Below are 20,581 nucleotides of genomic sequence, written 5' to 3' on the forward strand. Positions count from 1 at the left end.
TATCTTCGATTTTTGTCATCCTTATACTTGCGAGTATACTTAAATCTGAAATGAGAGTAATTAGGTTAAAAAATTTGATACTTTTGTCAAATTGAGTAAAATTATGTTAATTGAAAAAATTAGTAGTTTACAAATATTATTATTGTCATGTTTATAGAGTTGTAAAATTATTAGACATCATTTAATAGCTCATTGATGCGCTCAGAGTTGTAGAATTATTAGTATACATAATGCAACTTTTGATATGTTTGATTTGTGAATATATTTAGAATATGTTGCTGCTGTTGTTAGAAATAGATGTTTATTGTTGATACAAAAAAATAATATTCAATTGACAAAATCTTAAGGATAAAGGAGATTTTGGATAAAGGAGATTTTTACTAAAATATTTTTTAAAAAAATAAAAATTAAATTATTTTTTTTAAGATACCCTTCAATAATTCTTTAATTATTAAATTATTATTTTACCAAAATTTTCGTTAACAATTATAATTATATTTTACTAATAAATTTTTTGATATCAATATATATTATTTTAACAAGTTCCACTGTACTTTTTTTCTGGTATAAATTAACACAATTTATGTATTAACCTTAAGAGAGAAAAACAGAGGGCATGGTATATGGGGCAGTACCCGCACTTAATCGCTTTCCTCCCTTTATTCCTTTTTGATCACTTTGTGTTTTTTTCATTCTTCTTCATTTTTTTTCTTCTAAATAAAGGAACTCAAGCTCTCTCCTTTCCTCTTTTTTCTTCTTTCATTTCATCATTTTTGTTTCAAGATTTTTGTCCTAACTACAACACCATTAACTCACTTTTTTTTATCTTACTTTCTTCTCCTTCTCTACTCTAATTTTTTTATTCAATTTTTATTTCTAACAACCCCAAATCATGGTGTTTTATTTTAATGAGTGAATGAAGCATTCAAATTTTGAGTTTCAGTTATTATTAAGATTTCAAAGTAACTTGACTCAATAATTAGCTATATATTCTATTTTTGTCATTCTTATACTTGTGGATATACTTAAATCTGAAATGAATTTGGACTCTTATCAAATTGAGTAAAATTATGTTAATTAAAAAAATTAGTAGGTCATAAATATTATTATTATTATTATTATTATTATTATTATTATTATTATTATTATTATTATTATTATTATTATTATTATTATTATTATTATTATTATCATATTTCTAGAATTGTGAAATTATTAGACATCATTTGGTACCTCATTGACGCGTTTAGAGTTGTTTCTGGTTCTTTGAAATCAAGTTGTGAGCCGATATTACGTTTATAGTTATTTTTAAGTGTATTACTATCAATATTTAAATTGAATCATTATTTTCATCATTTAAAAATATTTGATTGCTTTGATTTTTGGATTATTGGAACGATTTTTTGAAAAACTCATAATTTTATTAAAATACACACGAGACGATATTCGTATATTTTATAAAGCATATTTTTTTAATTGATTTGATTGTGCTTTAATTTGTTTTTTAGTATGGATACTTATATGTATTTGGTTTATTATGAAATTTAGTATTATGCTATAAGTATTAGAGATTTATTCTACTCGATTTATTTTAAATTAGTTTGGGAGACTCTAACTAGAAAATTGTGCTTAATGGCAAATATGATGTTAATTTAGATGCATCTGACCCATACTTCTCAACTAACAGAAGCATTGTTAGCCTAACGTATAGGTCACAAGTCCACAACGTTGCCATACTAGAGGAAACGACTATTCTTAGAGGTGGAACCGTTTAAATGTGTAGCATTCGATTTAATTTGACTATTGAATTAGAACTCCTGCCTCAATTCATTCGTTTAATTAATTATTTATTTATTTGCATATTTACCGAATGAATTATTTATAGCTAAAAAAATATATAACTTTTAAGGTAAAATTTGTTACATTTGGTGTGTGTTATAATTATAAATATAATATTTGCTCACTGAATTACAAAACTCACTCTATCGAATTCTCATATTTTTTATATAAGGTATCAATCCAAGTTTCATTTCACCTACCTCGTAGTAGGTCTTAGTCATTTCATGAGTTTTTCTTCTATTTATATTTGTATGTAATAGAACATTTGCAAAAAAATCTAAATTATGTCAATACTTCATATGTCACAGGCAAGATATTAGTGTAGTTTATGTTATATTATTTTAAACTTTAAACTGTTTAGATAATAATTATGATTTAATCATGTAAACTTATGAACTTAATTATATATTTTAGTTGTCAACTTAATAGATATAATATGACTTTTGATATGTTTGATTTGTGAATATATTTAGAATATGTTACTGTTATTGTTAGAAATAAATATTTATTATTGATATAAAAAAATAATATTACATTGACAATGTCTTAGAAATAAAAGAGATTTTTGTCTATTTTTCTATAAACTTAGTTGATTGACATGCTGAGAGACTTATTCTTCAAACACTGATCATGACTTGATTCAGGTTATAATAATTTAGGCCGATAATGATAGCGTCTCCATTGTAGGTTATGCAAAAAGAGGCTGAATTGAGTTCTCTATACTCTTGTCTTTTCTGATCATGGCGTTCTTATCTTTTCTTATGGCGGCGTTTTCTTACGGTATTATTTGTTTGTTTTTGACGAATATTCCTTCCATGTTACTACCTTTAAGAGTTAAATGATAACAGTATTATGTAAATTATTTTTTATTAGTATAAATTTTTAGTTATACTTTATGTACTCCTTGTGTACTCTTCTTATAATTAATTATAACTATTACTAAAAAAATATTTAAGTAATAAATAGAACTATCTGTAAGAATGGTGAGACAAAAAATCAAAAATTTGCTATTTGAATTTATCTACCTCTGTATTCCTGATACTGATATTTGATGTAGATTTATAAATCTATGTTGACAATATTGAGAGTAAATTTCTTTCTACAAAATAGTACAATATTTTTATGAGTTAAAAAATAGCTGTTGCTTTCTTAAAATTTTATAATATTATCTAATAATGTCTTATTGAGTCACTTAACTTGAATGGATTTTATATTCTTGATCAATAATAATTTTTGACCCATTCTTATAAAAAAAAATTAATTGACAAACACATATATGAGGATGATTTTATAATTTAGGATGACATAATATTAGATGATGCAAACTGACAATTTAGAATAGGTCCGAATAGAGAAAGTATGAAGAGTTAATAGAATATTTGTACAATAGAGGTTTATGAAGTATTAGAGATATAACTATTAGTGTTACATTTTTTTATTAGTTGAAATTTTTGGGATGAATTGTATCATAATATTAAAATTTTTTTGTAATTCAATAACCCATTATACATATTATACAAATAATTTATTGTCTCTCTAATATCTTATTGAGTCATTTAACTTAAATGAATTCTATACACTGGGTCAATAATAATTTCTGACTCATCCTTATCAAAAATAGGCTAATTGACAAACACATACACAAGGATGATTTTATAATTTAGGATGACATAATATTAGATGATACAAATCCATAATTTCTTCCATGCTAAATTGTGTAAGCTGTGAACAACAATAAAAATACATGCATTGTTTTCCAAGAAAAATACATGAATTTACGATTGAGAAAGAGGAGTTTTGTAATATTTAATAGTTACTTTAATATTTTTTTTTATCATCAATTACTAATAAGGTGTATGATCTTTTTTAAGTGATGATTATATTTTTAAATTTTTTTTTTAATATTACAGTCTTATTCTTACGGATATTAAAAATTAAGTGATAAATTATTTTTTATATATAACAATATTTTTTATCATAGTAAAAGAATTTTTTTTCAAATATAATCTAATATACTCTCTTAATTGTAATATTTTTTTTAAAAAAAATTGAATCTAAAATATCGCTCTCACATCTTGCTAAACTTTTGTGAGTTAAAACAAATTTAATGAAATAAAAAAACTCATTTTTATAAAAAATCTCTAATAAGTATTTGCTAGATTGAAATAATAGTGTATATATTATAGTAATTTGTTTTTTGTTTTTTACTGATATGATTAATTTTATTATTTTAATACAGTTTTTATCATTTGACTTTAGATAGTCTAACTAAAATTATAATTTATAAACTCATTTTTTTTAGTTGGGCAAATCATAATAATTACTACTTATATTAATACTGAAAACCAAATTTGTATCACCGAAATATGAACCTATTTATTATTCCTTCCCAAATAAACAAATACGAGTTTTCATTTGACAAACAAATTTTACTGACGTATTACAGTTTAGTTTAACTTTATTAGTCAATTTAATTACAAAATGTTATTAATACAGTAAAAATAATAAATTAATTTTATTACTTAGATAATTTTTAGCTGATATTTTTTATATACTTTTTATGTACTCTTATTATAATTATTACAACTATACATTAAATTAATAAAAAATAACTAGATAACAGATTTATTCTATACTTAAAATTTTATCGAAATAAGATAGTATAAAAAAATTTTTCTGTTTAGATAGTACATACTTTAAATTTTATCGAAATAAGATAGTATCAAAAAGTTTTTTTGTTTAGATAGTACGAAGGCATGATGTGTACCCACACCATGTTAATTATAATAACATTCTATTTGAGATGGTATAATTATTTATTTAACCATATTAGGTGTAAATTAAAATTAATCATCAAAATTCGTTATTATTATAAAATATATATTAAAATATAAAATATACATTTTGAAAATGAGTTAAATAGCAAATGTATTTGCACAAAAATACATAGTAGTTAATTTTGGTATACAAATAATATTTTTATTATTTATTTGATCAAATTCAAGTAATAATTAAATAACTCTTTACCAAGTATTACACTTGCTTGTTGTAATGACCTAATTTTTGACAGGTCCAAATCACTGTCATATATATGTATAGAAGGTAGAGAAGGATGAGCTGGTGAGGCAAGACTTCGTGGCTTCCTCTCCTTGCAACACCACATCACATCATTGATTTCACGAAGCGGTGACCATCATTTCCTTTGAAATACGTTCGGTTCTGAGAGGAGAAGCGGAATTATTTATTCTTTTCACTTATCAAGTCTAAATCCGCCTTATTATTTTATGATGATGTGATTCTCAGATATTTATCGAATTTCTCATCACAGAATTTATGAGAATAACTCTATGGAAAATCAGACGGCTAGTGATTTAGTTATACTAAATTTATTAATCAAAATTGTCCGTCTAGCAACACTCCTCCTCCATAATATGAAGTAATAATATTTTTACTAAATTCAAGAAAAACAAAAATATAATTTCTTCCATCTTTCCGATTAACCCTTAAAATATATTTGATTTTCAAACTCTAACTTGTTACTAGTCACCAAAAAACTCTAACTTGTTACTATTATTATAATAAACTAGAATGAGACCCGCACTACGCGAAAAGGTAAATTATTTATATTATATAATATATTCTAATATTGATTAGATAATATGCATATTAATGTTAAATTTAAAGCATTTTATATTAAAATATTTTGCAAAATATTTATTTGATAGTTTGAATATAATTCGATATAATTATTTAACAAAAATATAATACAAATTAGATTATTGATTATTGTTTTTAGGAATTTGAATTCATTTATTTTTGAAAAAAAAAACAAGTTTTTTTTATATTAAAGTTATACAAATTTACATCTTTGTAGTTTTTATTGTTCGTATATAACTAAAAGAAAAAGTTAGGAAAAAATGGATTCGAATAAAAATACCAAAAATATAATATAAAATTATGAATTAATTTTATAATAATGATATATTTAAATATATCTAATACGAAGATGTTGTGCCAAATTTAAACTTTTTTAAAGTAGTTTTTAATAATTTGTATGAGAGATAAAAAATCAAATAATAGTAATAACAATTGTATGCAATATAATTTGTAATAGACTAAATAGTAAATAATGTAGTAATAAGAATTTTGTACAATAGATATAAATAAGTCAAATAGTATAAAATTTAAATATTTATAATTAAAATCTTTTATAATTATGACGCTTTATTTGTATATGTTTATTGTATGTAATTAATAATTTATATTTCAGTTAAATAATAATAGGTAAAATTTTTTTTTAAATGATTGAATGATACTCATATGTTGTTATGTATTTAGAAATGTTGATGTGGCATTATTAGAAAAACTAAGATGGCTAAAACTTATTGTATAAAAGATTGGTATCAACTTTTATAAATTATAAATAAATAGATAAATAAATTATAAATGATCTAAGAAACTTATTTTTTTAATTCATTCAAACTCTTTAACTTAGGCTTTGTTTAATTCATTTATTATAACTATAGAGCTCGAACTCATTACCATAATTGATGAATTTTATATTTATTAATAATTAATTTTACAAATATTTAGAACATATTCAACATCCATTTAATTAGAATAAATATTTTGTTAATTATCATTATAATCTGATGTCAAAGAAAAATTATAATATTATGTTTATCATGAGAACATCTTATTGAAAAATATATGATAATTGTAATCATTAAAAATTTTCAGAGTCAGTTCAATAATTATATTTTTATACACACTATTTATATATATAATTTAATAAATAAGATATATTAATTTTTATCCAATAAAAATTAACATATAAATATTATACTTTCTATTGTAATTATTGTTTCTAATTTTAGTTAAAAATATTATCATTAATGAAAACCTATTCTCTTGTAAATAATAAATATTAATTCATGATAATATTTTGTCGCATATACATACTTATTTCCGATAACTTCAAGATATTGCGTATTGATATTATTGTGATTCCTATGGTGTTTGATAGTTGATACCACAAAAAGAGTGCATTTTGCAAGAGCCCTGCTGCAGAATTGCTGGAGCTGGCTTCAAATCTTGCATCTCGGACCGAAGAGAATCCGCAAACTCAGAAATCTTGGCAAGCAGTTCCTTGAGTTCTTTGATCTCGGTTGAAGATTAAGAGCTCCACAAGAGGAAAGAGAGGCTGTGCTCTCCAGTTTTTTCATTCAACAACAAAAGTTGCTTTACAATGAGTTCACCAAGCTTTTTTGGGGGTTCGAATCCCGCTTTATGTATGGAGCAACTCATTCGCCAGCAGCAGACCCTTAAATAGAGCTCTGATTCGCGACGGATTAGTCTTTGGCCTGTTGGACTGGAGAATACCGTGGGCAACAAAAAAAATGTAATTTGCTACTTGCAATGTCCTTGTCCGCAACTACTATGTAATTTTCTTATGCTTAGTGGTTAAGATACATGCTGGTTAAATCAATCATAGAGTTAATGCATCTATTCTCTACTCTAAAGTTGAATTGGCATTGGTGCTCTATATGAGAGTGAGGGTACAAGTCCAATATATATAGCTCCAGTGGCATCATAATATATATCTACCAGAATGACCGAAATTCAGAAGTATCAGTGCCAATAAAATTAATCTTAGGAAACAGCTACATGAAATGAAACCATGGTGTTATTAGTATATATGCATCATGCAATGAAATGATGAGGAATACGTTTGATAAAGTATGATAGTTAATTAAGCACTGCAAGACATCACTATGTGACTGGAATTTTATATCCCTAGAGTATATTTCTGCAATTTTATCTATGTTCATACTATGAAGAAAATAAGCAATAATGTATACATTCGTTCACATTATGGAAGAAGAAAATAAAACAAATATGGATGTTAAAGGGTGAAAAGTTGCTGAAAATCCTCAAGGCAAGATCAGCAAAAGAAGTATGAAACTCTGCTTTTACTTGGAAGTGGAGAATATGGATAAGCAAAGAGCAAGAGGAAAGTGGTCAAGGCAGCCCAAAAAGCAATTCCTGCAACAAAAGTAGGAAAGTGATTAGCATTTAGAAATGTGTTGGAGCAATTCAAGGACAGAATATATAGTTTGGGGCATAAACCTTTTTTTTTTCCCCTTTCAATAGACATACCTTTAATCTTAAACTCTTCATTTTCAGCTGCAAAGAATGTAAACCAAACTCTTCTTCACTATTTTGTTGTGCAATAGTTTAATGATGAAAAGATGCTTATATAAAATGAGCCAATCGAATTATGAGTTATGATACACTAAGAAGCCTTCATTTCTGTTATAATTCTACTCAAAAGGCATGCCTCAGAGTTCCCTTTTTGTTATCATGAGTCATGACAACGAAATTTGCCTCGACTAGTCAACCTTCATTTCTTCCTTGAGTTGAGTAGAAGCTTTTTCAGATCACAATACAGGCCCAAGTTTTACCATGTTATCTGGGAGGAAAAGAAGAAACAATAATCTAAGAATTTTGTGGAAAATTAGAAGGAAAACAAAAACACTGATGAATTTTATGCTTATGCTAAGTTGTTTGTGACTCCATTAAAATAGGCCACGTCATGCACATGGGATGAAAGGCAAGATCCTTATTCATAGTTGTTATCTCATCCCAAAGATTTCCTATATTTGTTTATTGCAGATTTCAAACATGAGATTTTGAAGAGCCGCTACCCCTATGAAGCACACATCCTTACGGATTCGTGGTATTTGCATGTTAGACATATTTCGAAGTTATTTAGCCTTATTCTTGACATATTTTTAAAATATTATTAATTATTAAAATAAAATAATATTTTAAATATTTTATGTAATTTAAAAAATATTAAAAATAATTAAAATTTTAATTTATATTTTAAAAAAGTCTAGGGGCCAATAACTTTATCAAATTCTGACCGACATGTAATTAGCAAAGAAAAGTGAATTATTAAATGAAACTCACACCAATCTCACACCATTAAAAATTTTATTGATAGTTATTTGATAACGATAAATTCCAAAAATTACTGCTCCCTAACATTCCTCTTATATTTTAATATCAATAAAATATTAAAATATAATTTTAATTTATTTAAAAAATACTTTATATTTCATTGTCCATATTGTATAAGAATTTTAAATTGGTATCCAACGAGAAGCATCCTTACAACTTACAAGAATACAAGAATGGAGGTGCAGCACCCAAATGCAGTAAATTCACAAGTCCCAGCAGAATCAATAGATGTCCCTATACATGAAGAAAAAAGGAAGAAGAAACAAATAAAGGGGGTAAAACAGTCCAATGGGGAGAAAAAACAAATTCAAAAAGCTAAAGTACCCATGGACTACAAATTTGGAAATAAAAAAAAGATTACTTAGGAGAGAATGAATACGATGTTGGAGAAGATGAAGTGGGTTTGGGATATAGAGAGATAGCAAAAGAGTTACCTGTTTTAAAATGTTGAGTAATTATCAATCATATTCCCATCAACAAATATTACGGGGAGGTGGGAATTGGGGTCCTTCCTCTCTATGCCTTCATCCAACAACCCACATTTTCTGATTCTGAGTTCCCTTAAAGAGCCAGGCAGCCTTATTATCTTCTCCAGCTTAGGGCACTCTGCAATTACCAAGTATTGGAGGGACTGTGAGTGTGACAGCTCCAGAGATGTCAAATTTTCACATCTTTCAATTCTCAGATCATTGAGATTCGGGAACGCTGGCAATGTGAAGGATGTAAGCGAATCACAGCTGTTGTCTATTCCAAGACTCCTTAGTGACTGATGTTGTTGGTGTTGCATTGGGAATTCTACATTCTTGCAGTTATTGATCCGCAACTGTTTCAATAAAGGAGGCAAAGAATCCCCTGGAAATGATATGGCTGATGAGCACCCTGAGATCTCTAGCTCTATGAGAGAGGTTGGTTGGGTGTGGGTCATGGCCTCAAACAGAGAATCCACAAGCTGCTCTCCATTAATTACTACTTTCTCCAACATGGAAAGTGGTTGGTCCCGCATTCTTGCTTCCTGTTTGCCATCTATTTCTAAATTGAGGATAGAGGGAGCTCTTGGCAGATAACAAACAAGCTCCTCGCATCCTGAAATGTGGAGTGATTTCAAAGACGGAAGGAAAGTGGGCAAATCTCCTCTTAACTTAGGACAGTCAGAAATACGGAGCTTCTCAAGTTTCGGAAATGGTGCATCATCATCATCATCACATTCATATGACTCCCATTCCTCCCAGCAAGGAAGTTCTTCAATAATGAGAATTTTAAGGGATCGGAAGGGTGTCTCCTGATGCTGACGAGTTCCATCACCCTTATAGAATGACCCACCAATCTTCTTCAGCTTGTCGAGCTCTTTAATGACTAGCGTCTCCAGAGAGGGTAACTGTCCAAGTGAAGGAAGCACCCAACAATTCCTGCATCGACTCAGCACCAACTCAGTCATGTTGTGGTACAAAGACTGCCCTACCCAATCCGGAAACATCGTACCTCTGTAACCCCAGATGACTATCCTCTTCAAGTCTTTGTGAGGTTCTAATTTGGCAAGTACATCTTTTTCGATTTGGGAATCAACAATATCACTATCTTCACCTGATGACCACCACAAATATAGATGAGTGATGTATTTCTTATCAACCATCCTTGCCTTCCAAGCTTCACTGCTATCAGCCACATTCTCTAATTTCTCAATACTAAATGACCCTCGAAGATTTACAAGTTCTCCCAATTCCCCAATCCCATTCTCTTCATGCTTGCCAACAATATAGTAACTTAACATCTGCAACTCTTTCAATTTGCTCATCCCTTTTGGCATCTCTTCTAACTTAGTCTTTGTAATATCGAGATGGCGCAGATTTACAAGATCTTGCATCTTGCTTGGAAGCTTTTTCAGGTTTCCACACTCTCTCAACTTCAATGTTTGTAAATTATACAAGTTACTCATGGACTCAGGCAATGTCACGATAGGTGTACCAGAGAGATCCAAATAACGCAAATGGATCAAATCACCTATTGAATCCGGCAATGAAAATGAAATATGCTCAAAAGGATGAAAGTTAAATGACAAAACCCTTACGTGCTTCAACTGTGCAAGTAAGCGACAACGATCAATTTCATTTGAGGAATCATGGGGGGTACCAACATTTATTTTCAACAATGTCCTTGCATGTTGTAAATTATCACATGCCTCCAAGAACTTTGAGAGCGAATCACTAATGCAAAGTTTATATGAAAGATGACGAGGATAAGCATCATGCTTGGCTGCATTTTTTAGTTCAAAGGTTCTAGAAAAGAACTTTCCACCATAGAATATTGCTAAATCATGTATGAGATCGTGCATCACAAATGAATTTTTACCAGAGTTAGAATGTTGAAAAAATGATCTTGAAGCTAAATCAGTAAAATATTTATAACCAACTTCTTCTAAACTGCTGCCACTCTTTGGTTGCTGCAAAAGATCTTCTGCCATCCACAATAACACCAGTTCCTCCCTTCTGAATTCGTAATCCTTTGGGTATAAAGAACAATAAACAAAGCAACGTTTTAAGTACGAAGGGAGATAGTAATAACTAATTCTTAATGCTGGAAGAATACTACTCTCATCTTCTGAAAACTCCCAAATCTCGCTATTCAAAACATCAATCCATTCCCTCTCATGATCTTTTGTCCTTAATAAGCCCCCAAGTGTTTGGACAGCCAAAGGTAACCCTTTACACTTTTGAACAATTTTTCTACCAATAATTTCTAGAGCGGAACGGTCTCTAGACTCAGTAGGAAAAAATGCATGTTTTGCAAACACTAACCAACAATCTTCCTCATGCAACAAACTCAAATTGAGAGGTTGAATATGATTAGTTTTCACCATAGAAGCAACTGAATTAAGGCGGGATGTTACAAGAATATGACCTCCCTCACTTCCACATTCAAAAGGAGTTAGAAAACTTTCCCAACCCTCACGATTACTGCTCCATACATCATCTACAACAACCAAGAATTTCTTCCCTTCTAGCTTATCCTTCAAATGATTTTGAACTGTATCTAAATCATTCGAGTGACAAGAACTACCAGTTTTCTCTATCACAATTTTTGTCATCTTAAGAACATCAAATTCCTCCTCACCAACACAAACCCATGCTTTAACATGAAATTTTTGTTTCACTCTGACATCATTATAAACCAATTTTGTCAGAGTAGTTTTTCCTATCCCACCCATGCCCACGATGGGAATCACAGATATTTCACCATCTTTAGTATCATCTAACAACAATTTCACTATGGTATCCCTCTCTCTGTCCCTGCCAACAAACATATCAGATTTTTTAACTAGTGAGGTTGATGGAATCCTCCCTGACATGTTCTTCGCTGCAATCTTTTCCAGACCAAGGATATCTTTGTGTTTCGCAATATCCTCTAATCTAGCAATGACTTCTTCAATCCTAGTCACAGCCATATCCCTATCTTGTGAATTGAAGATATGAGACAGGAAGTTACCTGGATCCTTCTGAGTGGCAGCTTTGGTGCATACTTCATCCAACAAGTCATCAGCATCATAGACAGCATCTTGAAGATTTTTGACCCACCTCTTGACAGCATTGTCAGTGATCTGTTTCTTCTCAGCATCATTCAGCACAGCTTCAACCACGTTCAAAATATTCTCCAACCTTCCAAGCAGATTCTGGTCAAGCTTCTTTCCTCGGATCCAGTTGACAAACTTATCATTGGCCAGCCTGTCAAAAAGAACATTGAGGAAAGAAGAGAGAAAAGCTCCTCCAACAAGTTCTGCAGCCATGTTCACAAGATCAAGAAAGTATGGAACAAGGAAGTGGTTTGTAGTTTGTGTTTGCACTCAACTCAGATTTCTCACAAAGGGTAAGCAAGTAGTAGCTTGTAATGAGGTATATGGTGTGGTACTGATAAATGTTTTTGTATCAAAATTATATTGACTTCAAATGTTTATTGCTCTTCCGGGCAAGTTCACAAGATGCTTCTTGCTTTCTTCCTCCAAAGCAGTGACATGTTTGAGTGCTTTCATAAAGTGTATGGTCCACACGGCATCCAACAGCAAATAGGAGAATGTTTGCATGACATTCTTTCACACATTTCTTACTTTTTCTAATGTTTATTACAAAAAGATACTTTTATTTTTCTAAATGGAATCCAAATTTTTTCAGAAATGTTGAAAAAGCACATCAATGATAATTATGTTGTTTTAATTATTGAGGCCGCTCCTCCACTGATAATTATGATCTTATTACTTTATTAGCTATACAGTAATCTGCATTATTGCCTTTGTCCTACTTGCTTAAATTATTGCATGAAAAAAAAGTAATGTACTTTCAAATCAAATGTACCCCATGTATCTATTTCTAAGCTTCATTCTGAAAGAAACATGATTCTAAATTTACTTTTGTGCCTGTTTAGATTGGTCAATCGACATTTAGGTATGGAAACTCAAATTCATTTCTCAATTTATGAACTCTATTTCATTTTAATATTGTTAAAAAAAAAATAAAGCGGAATAAAGAAAACAATTGAGTGATAACACGTGTCAAGAAAGTTTTAACATGATTAAACACTATTTAGTAATAGATTACAGAGATATGATTATTATACCAATAAATTACAGCATGGGATAATGGAGATTCCCTTGTAGTTGAAGTTGTTGCCAAAGTCTCATAGTGTTCAAGGTAACAAGGGAAAGTGTGTATACATAAAAGTTTTTGGAGAATATGACAGGTGATTACATAGCACAAAGTAAGTCACTAACTACCCATTCCCCTTCCCTTCATGACATGTCTCCTTAGACCTGGTATATGAACATTGGTGATATAATCTTTCCAATCTATTGCCTTTACATCAAATCCAAATTCCCTTTTTTCTTCTTCAGACATGATTTCCATTAATCTTTCTGTGTTACTGTTATCAAACCTGCATCAAAGAAATAATTGGTTTCATGTCATTAATCTAGTCTAGAAAAGAGTACTAATCACTTTGATTTTTTCCTCTAAACTTGAATTATTAAGTATGGGATACTTCATGATATAATGCAGATACAAGGATATATGTTTAAAAATTACAGCTCTAGTATAACATCTAATAAAGTTGGTTAAATTAGAATCTAACCTTCCACCATAAAATGTGTATGGTTCATAAATATTGGCTAAGTACTTTGCTTGCTCCACTGATTTTCTACAAATATTTTCAAGTTTCTGAGACATCTTCCCCTTTGATGAGGCCATAGCTGTGAGTCCACTCTTCTGAATAGCATCTCTCCATAAGTGGCCAGAGAATTCCTCTGTGGAGCTAAACAACTTCATCAATGGAACTTGAATTGGCCTACCCTTTGAGTCAATGCATGGAGAGGAGCTATAATGTTCATAGAGCAATCTTGCAAGGTCTTGGAACACCAAAGGGTTCACTACAGATGAAGCAATTTGATACACATTGATATCTCGCTTTTGATCCATTCCATGTCTTGCCATTGCTGCCAAGGTTGCATTAACAACCATGTCAGATGGAACCTATGAAAGCATATTAGTCATTGTTAGTTTAAGAGTTATTAAAAAACCTGAGTTTATGAATTAAATTTTTTCTGTGTTTTTCTTTCCTAGTAAAGAATTCTATTATAATGCAATTATATTAGTTTCACTTACCACATCAAGTACCCCATTTGGATCTACCAAGAAACCTGTTAGCTGTCCTTTCCCATAGCATAGAACTATTGGATCCATCATCCTAAAAAGTTGACAAAAAAATTGTTAGTTCTATCATGCAAATGTCATTGCTATTATTAGGTTATTCAAAGGTGCTTGGTAGATGAATTGCTTCCTTTTCCTTCTTATTTCTGGGAATAGATTTCTAAAGCATGTATCTTCTAGAGCCTTTGGTAGGTAGAATGTAACAATTTGATATAGATGAGACTATTTTTGTGGAATCCTAGGTAAAACTTGTTCTCAGAAATGTAACACTCTTGAAAATATTTTTAAAGTATTATACCAAAGACAGAAATATTTTCACATTCGTGAAACAAAAATGCTATGTGCACACTAAAAATCAGCCACTATGTATTTGGTGTATATGTAGCATGGTTGTTCTTGAAAATATGAAAATATTCGCCCTACCATTATTTGACATACCTATTTCCTTCCATCCATCCAGGAAATGGTTCTTTAAAAGTGCTTTCTATAACACTTGGACGAATTACAACAACTGGAATATCTTCCCTCAATTTATCAATCATCATTTCTCCCATAGCTTTTGTGAACACATAAGTATCTTGCCACCCATATCTTCTAGCCCTGTTAAGAAAACAAAATAACAAAAATTTAGACAAACAATTCCAAATTGGTCAAGAATTTTGTGACAAAGTAGTATTTTTTACTTTTTTGATTTTGGTTAACAATGAAGAGAACACAGAAAACTAAAGGACTCCACCTACCTTTCTAGACCCATCTCTCTCATCTTTTGAGCTAGTAAGTTGTCTTCAATGTTCCCATTGTAATTCGAAACCATGTTTATTTCGCCTTCGATGTCCAATGCTGGAAGAAAACTTTGTGGAATTTCAGATATGGATTTTTCTCTAGCTATGCAGTCTCCAATGCTAAATGGTCTTTCCATAATTCTTCCCTGTCTTTGTCCATTGACATAAGCTGCATAATGGAAGAAAGTTTTCTTTGGTTAATAATGTAATAAAAATTAGCAAATGATTATTACTTGATTTTTTAGCCCTTATTATCTTTTTACCTGTTGAAACATGCAGAAAGAGCTTAAGCTTCTTGCATTTTTCGGCAATGCTCATAAGGCGACACGGTCCTTTGGTGTTTATGTTGATAGCAGTATCATATCTGATCATACTAGTCGAATTATTACAATGAATAACTCAATATTAAAATTGGTTGGAACTTCTTGTTGTGAAATTATTGCACTAACCTTTCATCAAATGTTGTATTAGCTGCAGAATTTACAATTACATCTACCTCATCCATAATAACATTGGAAGAATCTTCATCTAGTCCAAGATTCGATTCGCAAATGTTGCCTACTACAGGTACTAGCTTGCTCAACATAAAGGCTTTGTAGGATTTTTCATGGATTTGTCTAAGGCATTTGAAAAGCTCTGTATTTATTATCCAAGACCGAACAAAATTCAGAGGTAACATTGCCAATAAAATTAATCTTAGGAAATAGCTACATGCAATGAAATAATGAGTAACTTTACCTTGATAAAGTATGACATTAATTAAGCACCCCAAGACATCATTCTGTGACTGAAATGAATATTTTGTATTCCTAGAATATATTTCTTCCATTTTATGTATGTCCATACTAAGAAGAAATAGAGTAAACGTTTAAGTTTTCCACATTATGGAAGAAGAAAAATGAAACAAATATGGATGCAATGAAAGGATGAAAAGTTGCTTACAATTCTCAATGCAAGACCGGTGAAAGCAGCATGAAACTCAGCTTTGAATTGGCAGCGGAGGATATGGATAAGCAAAGAACAAGAGGGGGGTCGTGATGGCAGCTCAAAAAGCTGTTACCGCAACAAAATTAGGAAAGTGATTAGGATTTAGGAATGTATTGGAGGCTTGGAGCAAATCAAATATAGGAATTTGTAGTTGGGGGCATAAATGTTTCTTTCTTACAATAGACATACCATTTTGTCCTAAAATCACAAAGTTATTCACAAAATTATAACTGTCAACTGCAGAGAATATCAACCAAACTCCTTATGCTGACATGCTTCCTGCGAAAAAAAGCGACTAAATGTTTTATTGTTTGGTTGTGCAATTGTCCAATGATGACAAGAAGCTTAAAAAGTGGAAGTAGCAGTGTGATAGCTCCACCATAGAAGATGGGCTAATTGAATTATGGGTTATGAACTTATGATGCACTAGCAGCCATATAATGCTACTCAAAAGTGAAAAGTGAAAACTTGCTCAAAAGGTGTATCTCAGAGTTCCATTTTGATATCATGACAACTAAATTAGACACATGACTTTATTACATAAAAAAAATGGGTTGAAGAAACTCAGTATTAAAATATGAGAATAAAACTATCATAAGAATATAATATATGAAAGAATGAATATGATGTTGGTGCAGTTACCTGTTTTAAGATGTTGAATCATTGTGAATCCGAATCCAATCAACTTGGATGTGGGGGATGTGGGAAATGGCTGGCCAAATGTGGGGGTCCTTCCTCTTTATGCCTTCACCCAACAACGGACATCTATTGATTCTAAGTTCCCTTAAAGGGGCAGGCAACCTTATGATCTCCAACTTAGGACATTCTTCAACCCATAATTGTCGGAGGGACTGTGACTGTGACAGCTCCTCCAAAGATGTCAAATTTTCATGTCTTGCAATTGTGAGATACTTGAGATTTGGGAACGCTGACAATGCGAAGGATGTAAGTGAATCACAGCTGTTGTCTATTTCTAATCTCTGTAGCCAGTGATGTTGTAGGTGCTGCATTGGAAATTCTACATTCTTGCAACGTGTGATGTAAAGCTCTTGCAATGAAGGGGGCAAAGAATCCCCTGGAAATGATATGGCTGATGAGCAGTTTGATATGTATAACTTTGTGAGAGAGGTTGGTTGGGTATGGGTCATGGCATCAAAGATATATTCCACCTGCTGCTTTCCATCAACGGATAGTTGCTCCAACATCGAAAGTGGTAGGTCCTGCATTCTTGCTTCTTGTGTACCATATATTTTTAATTGGTGCATGGGAGCTCTTGGGAGATAACAACCAAGCTGCTTGCATCCTGAAATATATAGTGTTTTCAAAGATGGAAGGGAAGTTGGCATATCTCCTCTTAATTTAGGACAGTCCCATATGGAAAGTTGCTCAAGTTGAGGAAATGGTGCATCATCATCACATTCAAATGACACCCATTCCTCCCAGCAAGACATATCAAAAATTGACAAAGATTTGAGAGATCGGAAGGGTGTCTCCTGATGATGATCCGTTCCATCAGCCTTATAGAATTCAGCACCAAGCATCTTCACCATATCAAATCCTGAAAGCCTCAATTGCATAAGAGAGGGTAACTGTCCAAGTGAAGGAAGCACCAGACAATTCCTACATCCCTTCAGCTCCAATTCAGCCATGTTGTGGTATGAAAAGTGTCCTATCCAATCTGGAAATACTGCACCCCTGTAACCACTGATTCTTAGCTCTTTCAACTCTTTGTGAGCATGTAATTTGTCGAGCACATCTTTTTCGATTTGGGAATCAACAATATCACTTTCTTGAAATGATGACCAGGTCAAATATAAAGCATTCAGGTGTATTTTTTCATCCATCCTTGCATTCAATGCTTCACCACTATTATTAACATTCTCTAATTTCTCAATACACAATGACCCATGAAGATGTGCTAATTCTCCCAATTCCCCAACTCCATTCTCTTCAAGCTTTCCCACCATATAATTACTTAAAAATTGCAATTTTTTTAATTTGCTTACCCCTTTTGGCATCTCTTCTAAATTAGTATCTTCAATATGGAGATGGCGCAAATTTACAAGATCTTGCATCTTGTCTGGAAGCTTCTTTAGTCCTCTACATCTGCTCAACTTCAATGTTTGTAAATGATACAAGTTGCTCAATGATTCGGGCAATACCACAATAGGCATATCAGAGAGATCCAAGTGACGCAAATTTACAAGTTCCTGCATGTTGGTTGGAAGCTTTTCTAGTCTTCTACATTTACTCAACTTCAATGTTTGTAAATTATACAAGTTACTCATTGACTCAGGCAATGTCATGATAGGTGCACCGGAGATATCCAAATAACGCAAATGAATCAAATCACCTATTGAATTGAGCACTGAATCATGCTGAAGAGGAAAAAAATTAAATGACAAAACCCTTACATGCTTCAACTGTGCAAGTAAGCAACAAGGATTACAAGAACCAATTTCCTTTGAGGAATCATGCCATGTATTAAGATTGATTTCCAACAATGTCCTTGCATGTTTTAAACTATCACATGTTTCCAAGATCTTTGAGAATGAATTATTGATGCCAAGATTATATGAAAAATGACGAGGATTATCATCATGCTTGTCTGCATTTTCGAGTTCAAAGGTTCTAGAAAAGAACTTTCCACCATACAATATTGCTAAATCATGCATGAGGTCGTGCATTACAAATGAATTTCTGAAATTGTTAGAATGTTGGAAAAATGATCTAGAAACTAAATCATTAAAATATTTATAACCAACTTCTTCTAAAGTACTTCCACTCTTTGGTTGTTGCAAAAGACCTTCTGCCATCCACAGTAACACCAATTCATCTCTTTTGAATTCATGGTCTTTTGGGTATAAAGAACAATAAACAAAGCAACGTTTTAAGTACGAAGGGAGGTAGTGATAACTGATTCTTAATGCTGGAAGAATCCCACTATTTTTTTCCGGAAGTTCCCAAATTTCACTCTTCAATATAAACTCCCAATCCTCTACTTCTTTTTTTGCTCTTAATAAACCTCCAAGTGTTTGAGCAGCCAAAGCTAACCCATTACACTTTTTGACAATTCTTCGACCAACTACTTCTAAAGCAGAACGGCTATGGGATTCAACAGAATTAAGACATGCATGATCTGCAAACACTGACCAGCAGTGTTCATCACCCAACAAACTCAGATTGTAAGTTGGAATAGTTTTCACCATATCAGCAGTGGAATCAAGACGGGTTGTTACAAGAATCTTAACGCCCTCATTACTAGATTTAAAAGGCTTTAGAAAACTTATCCAAGCATCATAATTGTTACTCCACATGTCGTCCAAAACAACCAATAACTTCTTCCCTGCTAGGACTTCCTTCAAACTCTCCTGAATTATGTTTAACTCATTAGAGTTACAAGAACAAGAAGATGCTTTCTCCAACACAGTCTTTGTCACCTTAAGAACGTCAAATTCTTCTTTCCCATCAGAAACCCATGCCTTAATATTAAATTTTTGTTGCACTTGGTCATCATTGTAAACCATCTGAGCCAAAGTAGTTTTTCCTATTCCACCCATACCGACAATAGGAATCACGAATATTTCACCATCATTAGTATCATCTAGCAACAATTTTACTATGACCTCCCTATCTTGGTCCCTGCCATATATTTCACGCGCATCAATTAGAGATGTTGATGGGATTCTCCATGACATGTCCTCCACTGGTATCTCTTTCAAGCCAAGACTATCATTCTCTTTTACAATTAACTCTAAAGCAGCAATGATATCTTCTATCTTGGTTACTATCTCACCATCATCATGCAAATTGACATAGCGAGACAGGGAGTTACCTGGATCCTTTTGAGTGGCAGCTTTGGTGGTTATTTCATCCAGTACATCTTCAGCATCGTACACAGCATTCTTCAGCCTGTCCAGCCAGTCCTTCACTGCTTCCTCTTCAATCTGCCTCCGCTCAGCGTCATTGATTGCAGCATGAGCAGCTTTCAGAACTGTCTCCAACTTCTCAACCAGCTTCCGGTTAAGCTTCTTTCTCTGGATGAGGTTGACAAGTAAAGGTGAAATCAGCATCTCATAAATAGTACCAAGTGCAGAGTTGAGAAAAGCTTCCCCCACAAATCTTGCAGCCATGATGATCTCACGATTATAAGAAATAAAACAAAGCAAAGTGGATTATAGTTTGCAGTGAAGGTAAAGGAAGTAGTAGTAGCAGGTTCAATGAAGTAATATATGGTGGTGCTGATATATTTTATTTTCC

The 20,581-nt window shown here is 31.6% G+C and overlaps 3 protein-coding genes across 4 annotated transcripts; all 3 read right to left on the reverse strand.

The window, feature by feature from the left end:
* Window positions 1-7,616: 7,616 nt before the first annotated feature.
* On the reverse strand, window positions 7,617-12,784 carry LOC107626192 (putative disease resistance RPP13-like protein 1). Of its 2 annotated transcripts, XM_016329011.3 has the most exons (4): window positions 9,300-12,784; window positions 9,027-9,099; window positions 7,999-8,311; window positions 7,617-7,884 (listed from the first exon to the last, which is right to left on the reverse strand). In XM_016329011.3, exon 1 carries the CDS (start codon window positions 12,641-12,643, stop codon window positions 9,305-9,307), a length of 3,339 nt encoding a protein of 1,112 aa, XP_016184497.1. In that variant the 5' UTR covers window positions 12,644-12,784; the 3' UTR covers window positions 7,617-7,884; window positions 7,999-8,311; window positions 9,027-9,099; window positions 9,300-9,304. The 2 variants fall into 2 exon arrangements, with proteins under 2 accessions (XP_016184497.1, XP_016184498.1); XM_016329012.3 differs by lacking the exon at window positions 9,027-9,099 and having other exon boundaries at window positions 7,646-7,884.
* A 601-nt stretch (window positions 12,785-13,385) lies between these two features.
* LOC107627956 (fatty acyl-CoA reductase 2, chloroplastic-like) lies at window positions 13,386-16,277 on the reverse strand. The gene is made up of 7 exons (XM_088504141.1): window positions 15,784-16,277; window positions 15,598-15,698; window positions 15,293-15,503; window positions 14,991-15,152; window positions 14,508-14,589; window positions 13,978-14,375; window positions 13,386-13,782 (listed from the first exon to the last, which is right to left on the reverse strand). The coding sequence occupies exons 1-7, from the start codon at window positions 16,176-16,178 to the stop codon at window positions 13,617-13,619; spliced, it is 1,515 nt and encodes a 504-aa protein (XP_088360267.1). The 5' UTR covers window positions 16,179-16,277; the 3' UTR covers window positions 13,386-13,616.
* Window positions 16,273-20,576, reverse strand: LOC107627957 (putative disease resistance RPP13-like protein 1). The gene is made up of 3 exons (XM_088504139.1): window positions 16,964-20,576; window positions 16,511-16,600; window positions 16,273-16,387 (listed from the first exon to the last, which is right to left on the reverse strand). Exon 1 carries the CDS (start codon window positions 20,452-20,454, stop codon window positions 16,969-16,971), a length of 3,486 nt encoding a protein of 1,161 aa, XP_088360265.1. The 5' UTR covers window positions 20,455-20,576; the 3' UTR covers window positions 16,273-16,387; window positions 16,511-16,600; window positions 16,964-16,968.
* Window positions 20,577-20,581: the final 5 nt, after the last annotated feature.

This window comes from Arachis ipaensis, chromosome B2 (assembly GCF_059453495.1).
Source record: "Arachis ipaensis isolate K30076 ecotype BB chromosome B2, ASM5945349v1, whole genome shotgun sequence".
NCBI lineage: Eukaryota > Viridiplantae > Streptophyta > Magnoliopsida > Fabales > Fabaceae > Arachis > Arachis ipaensis.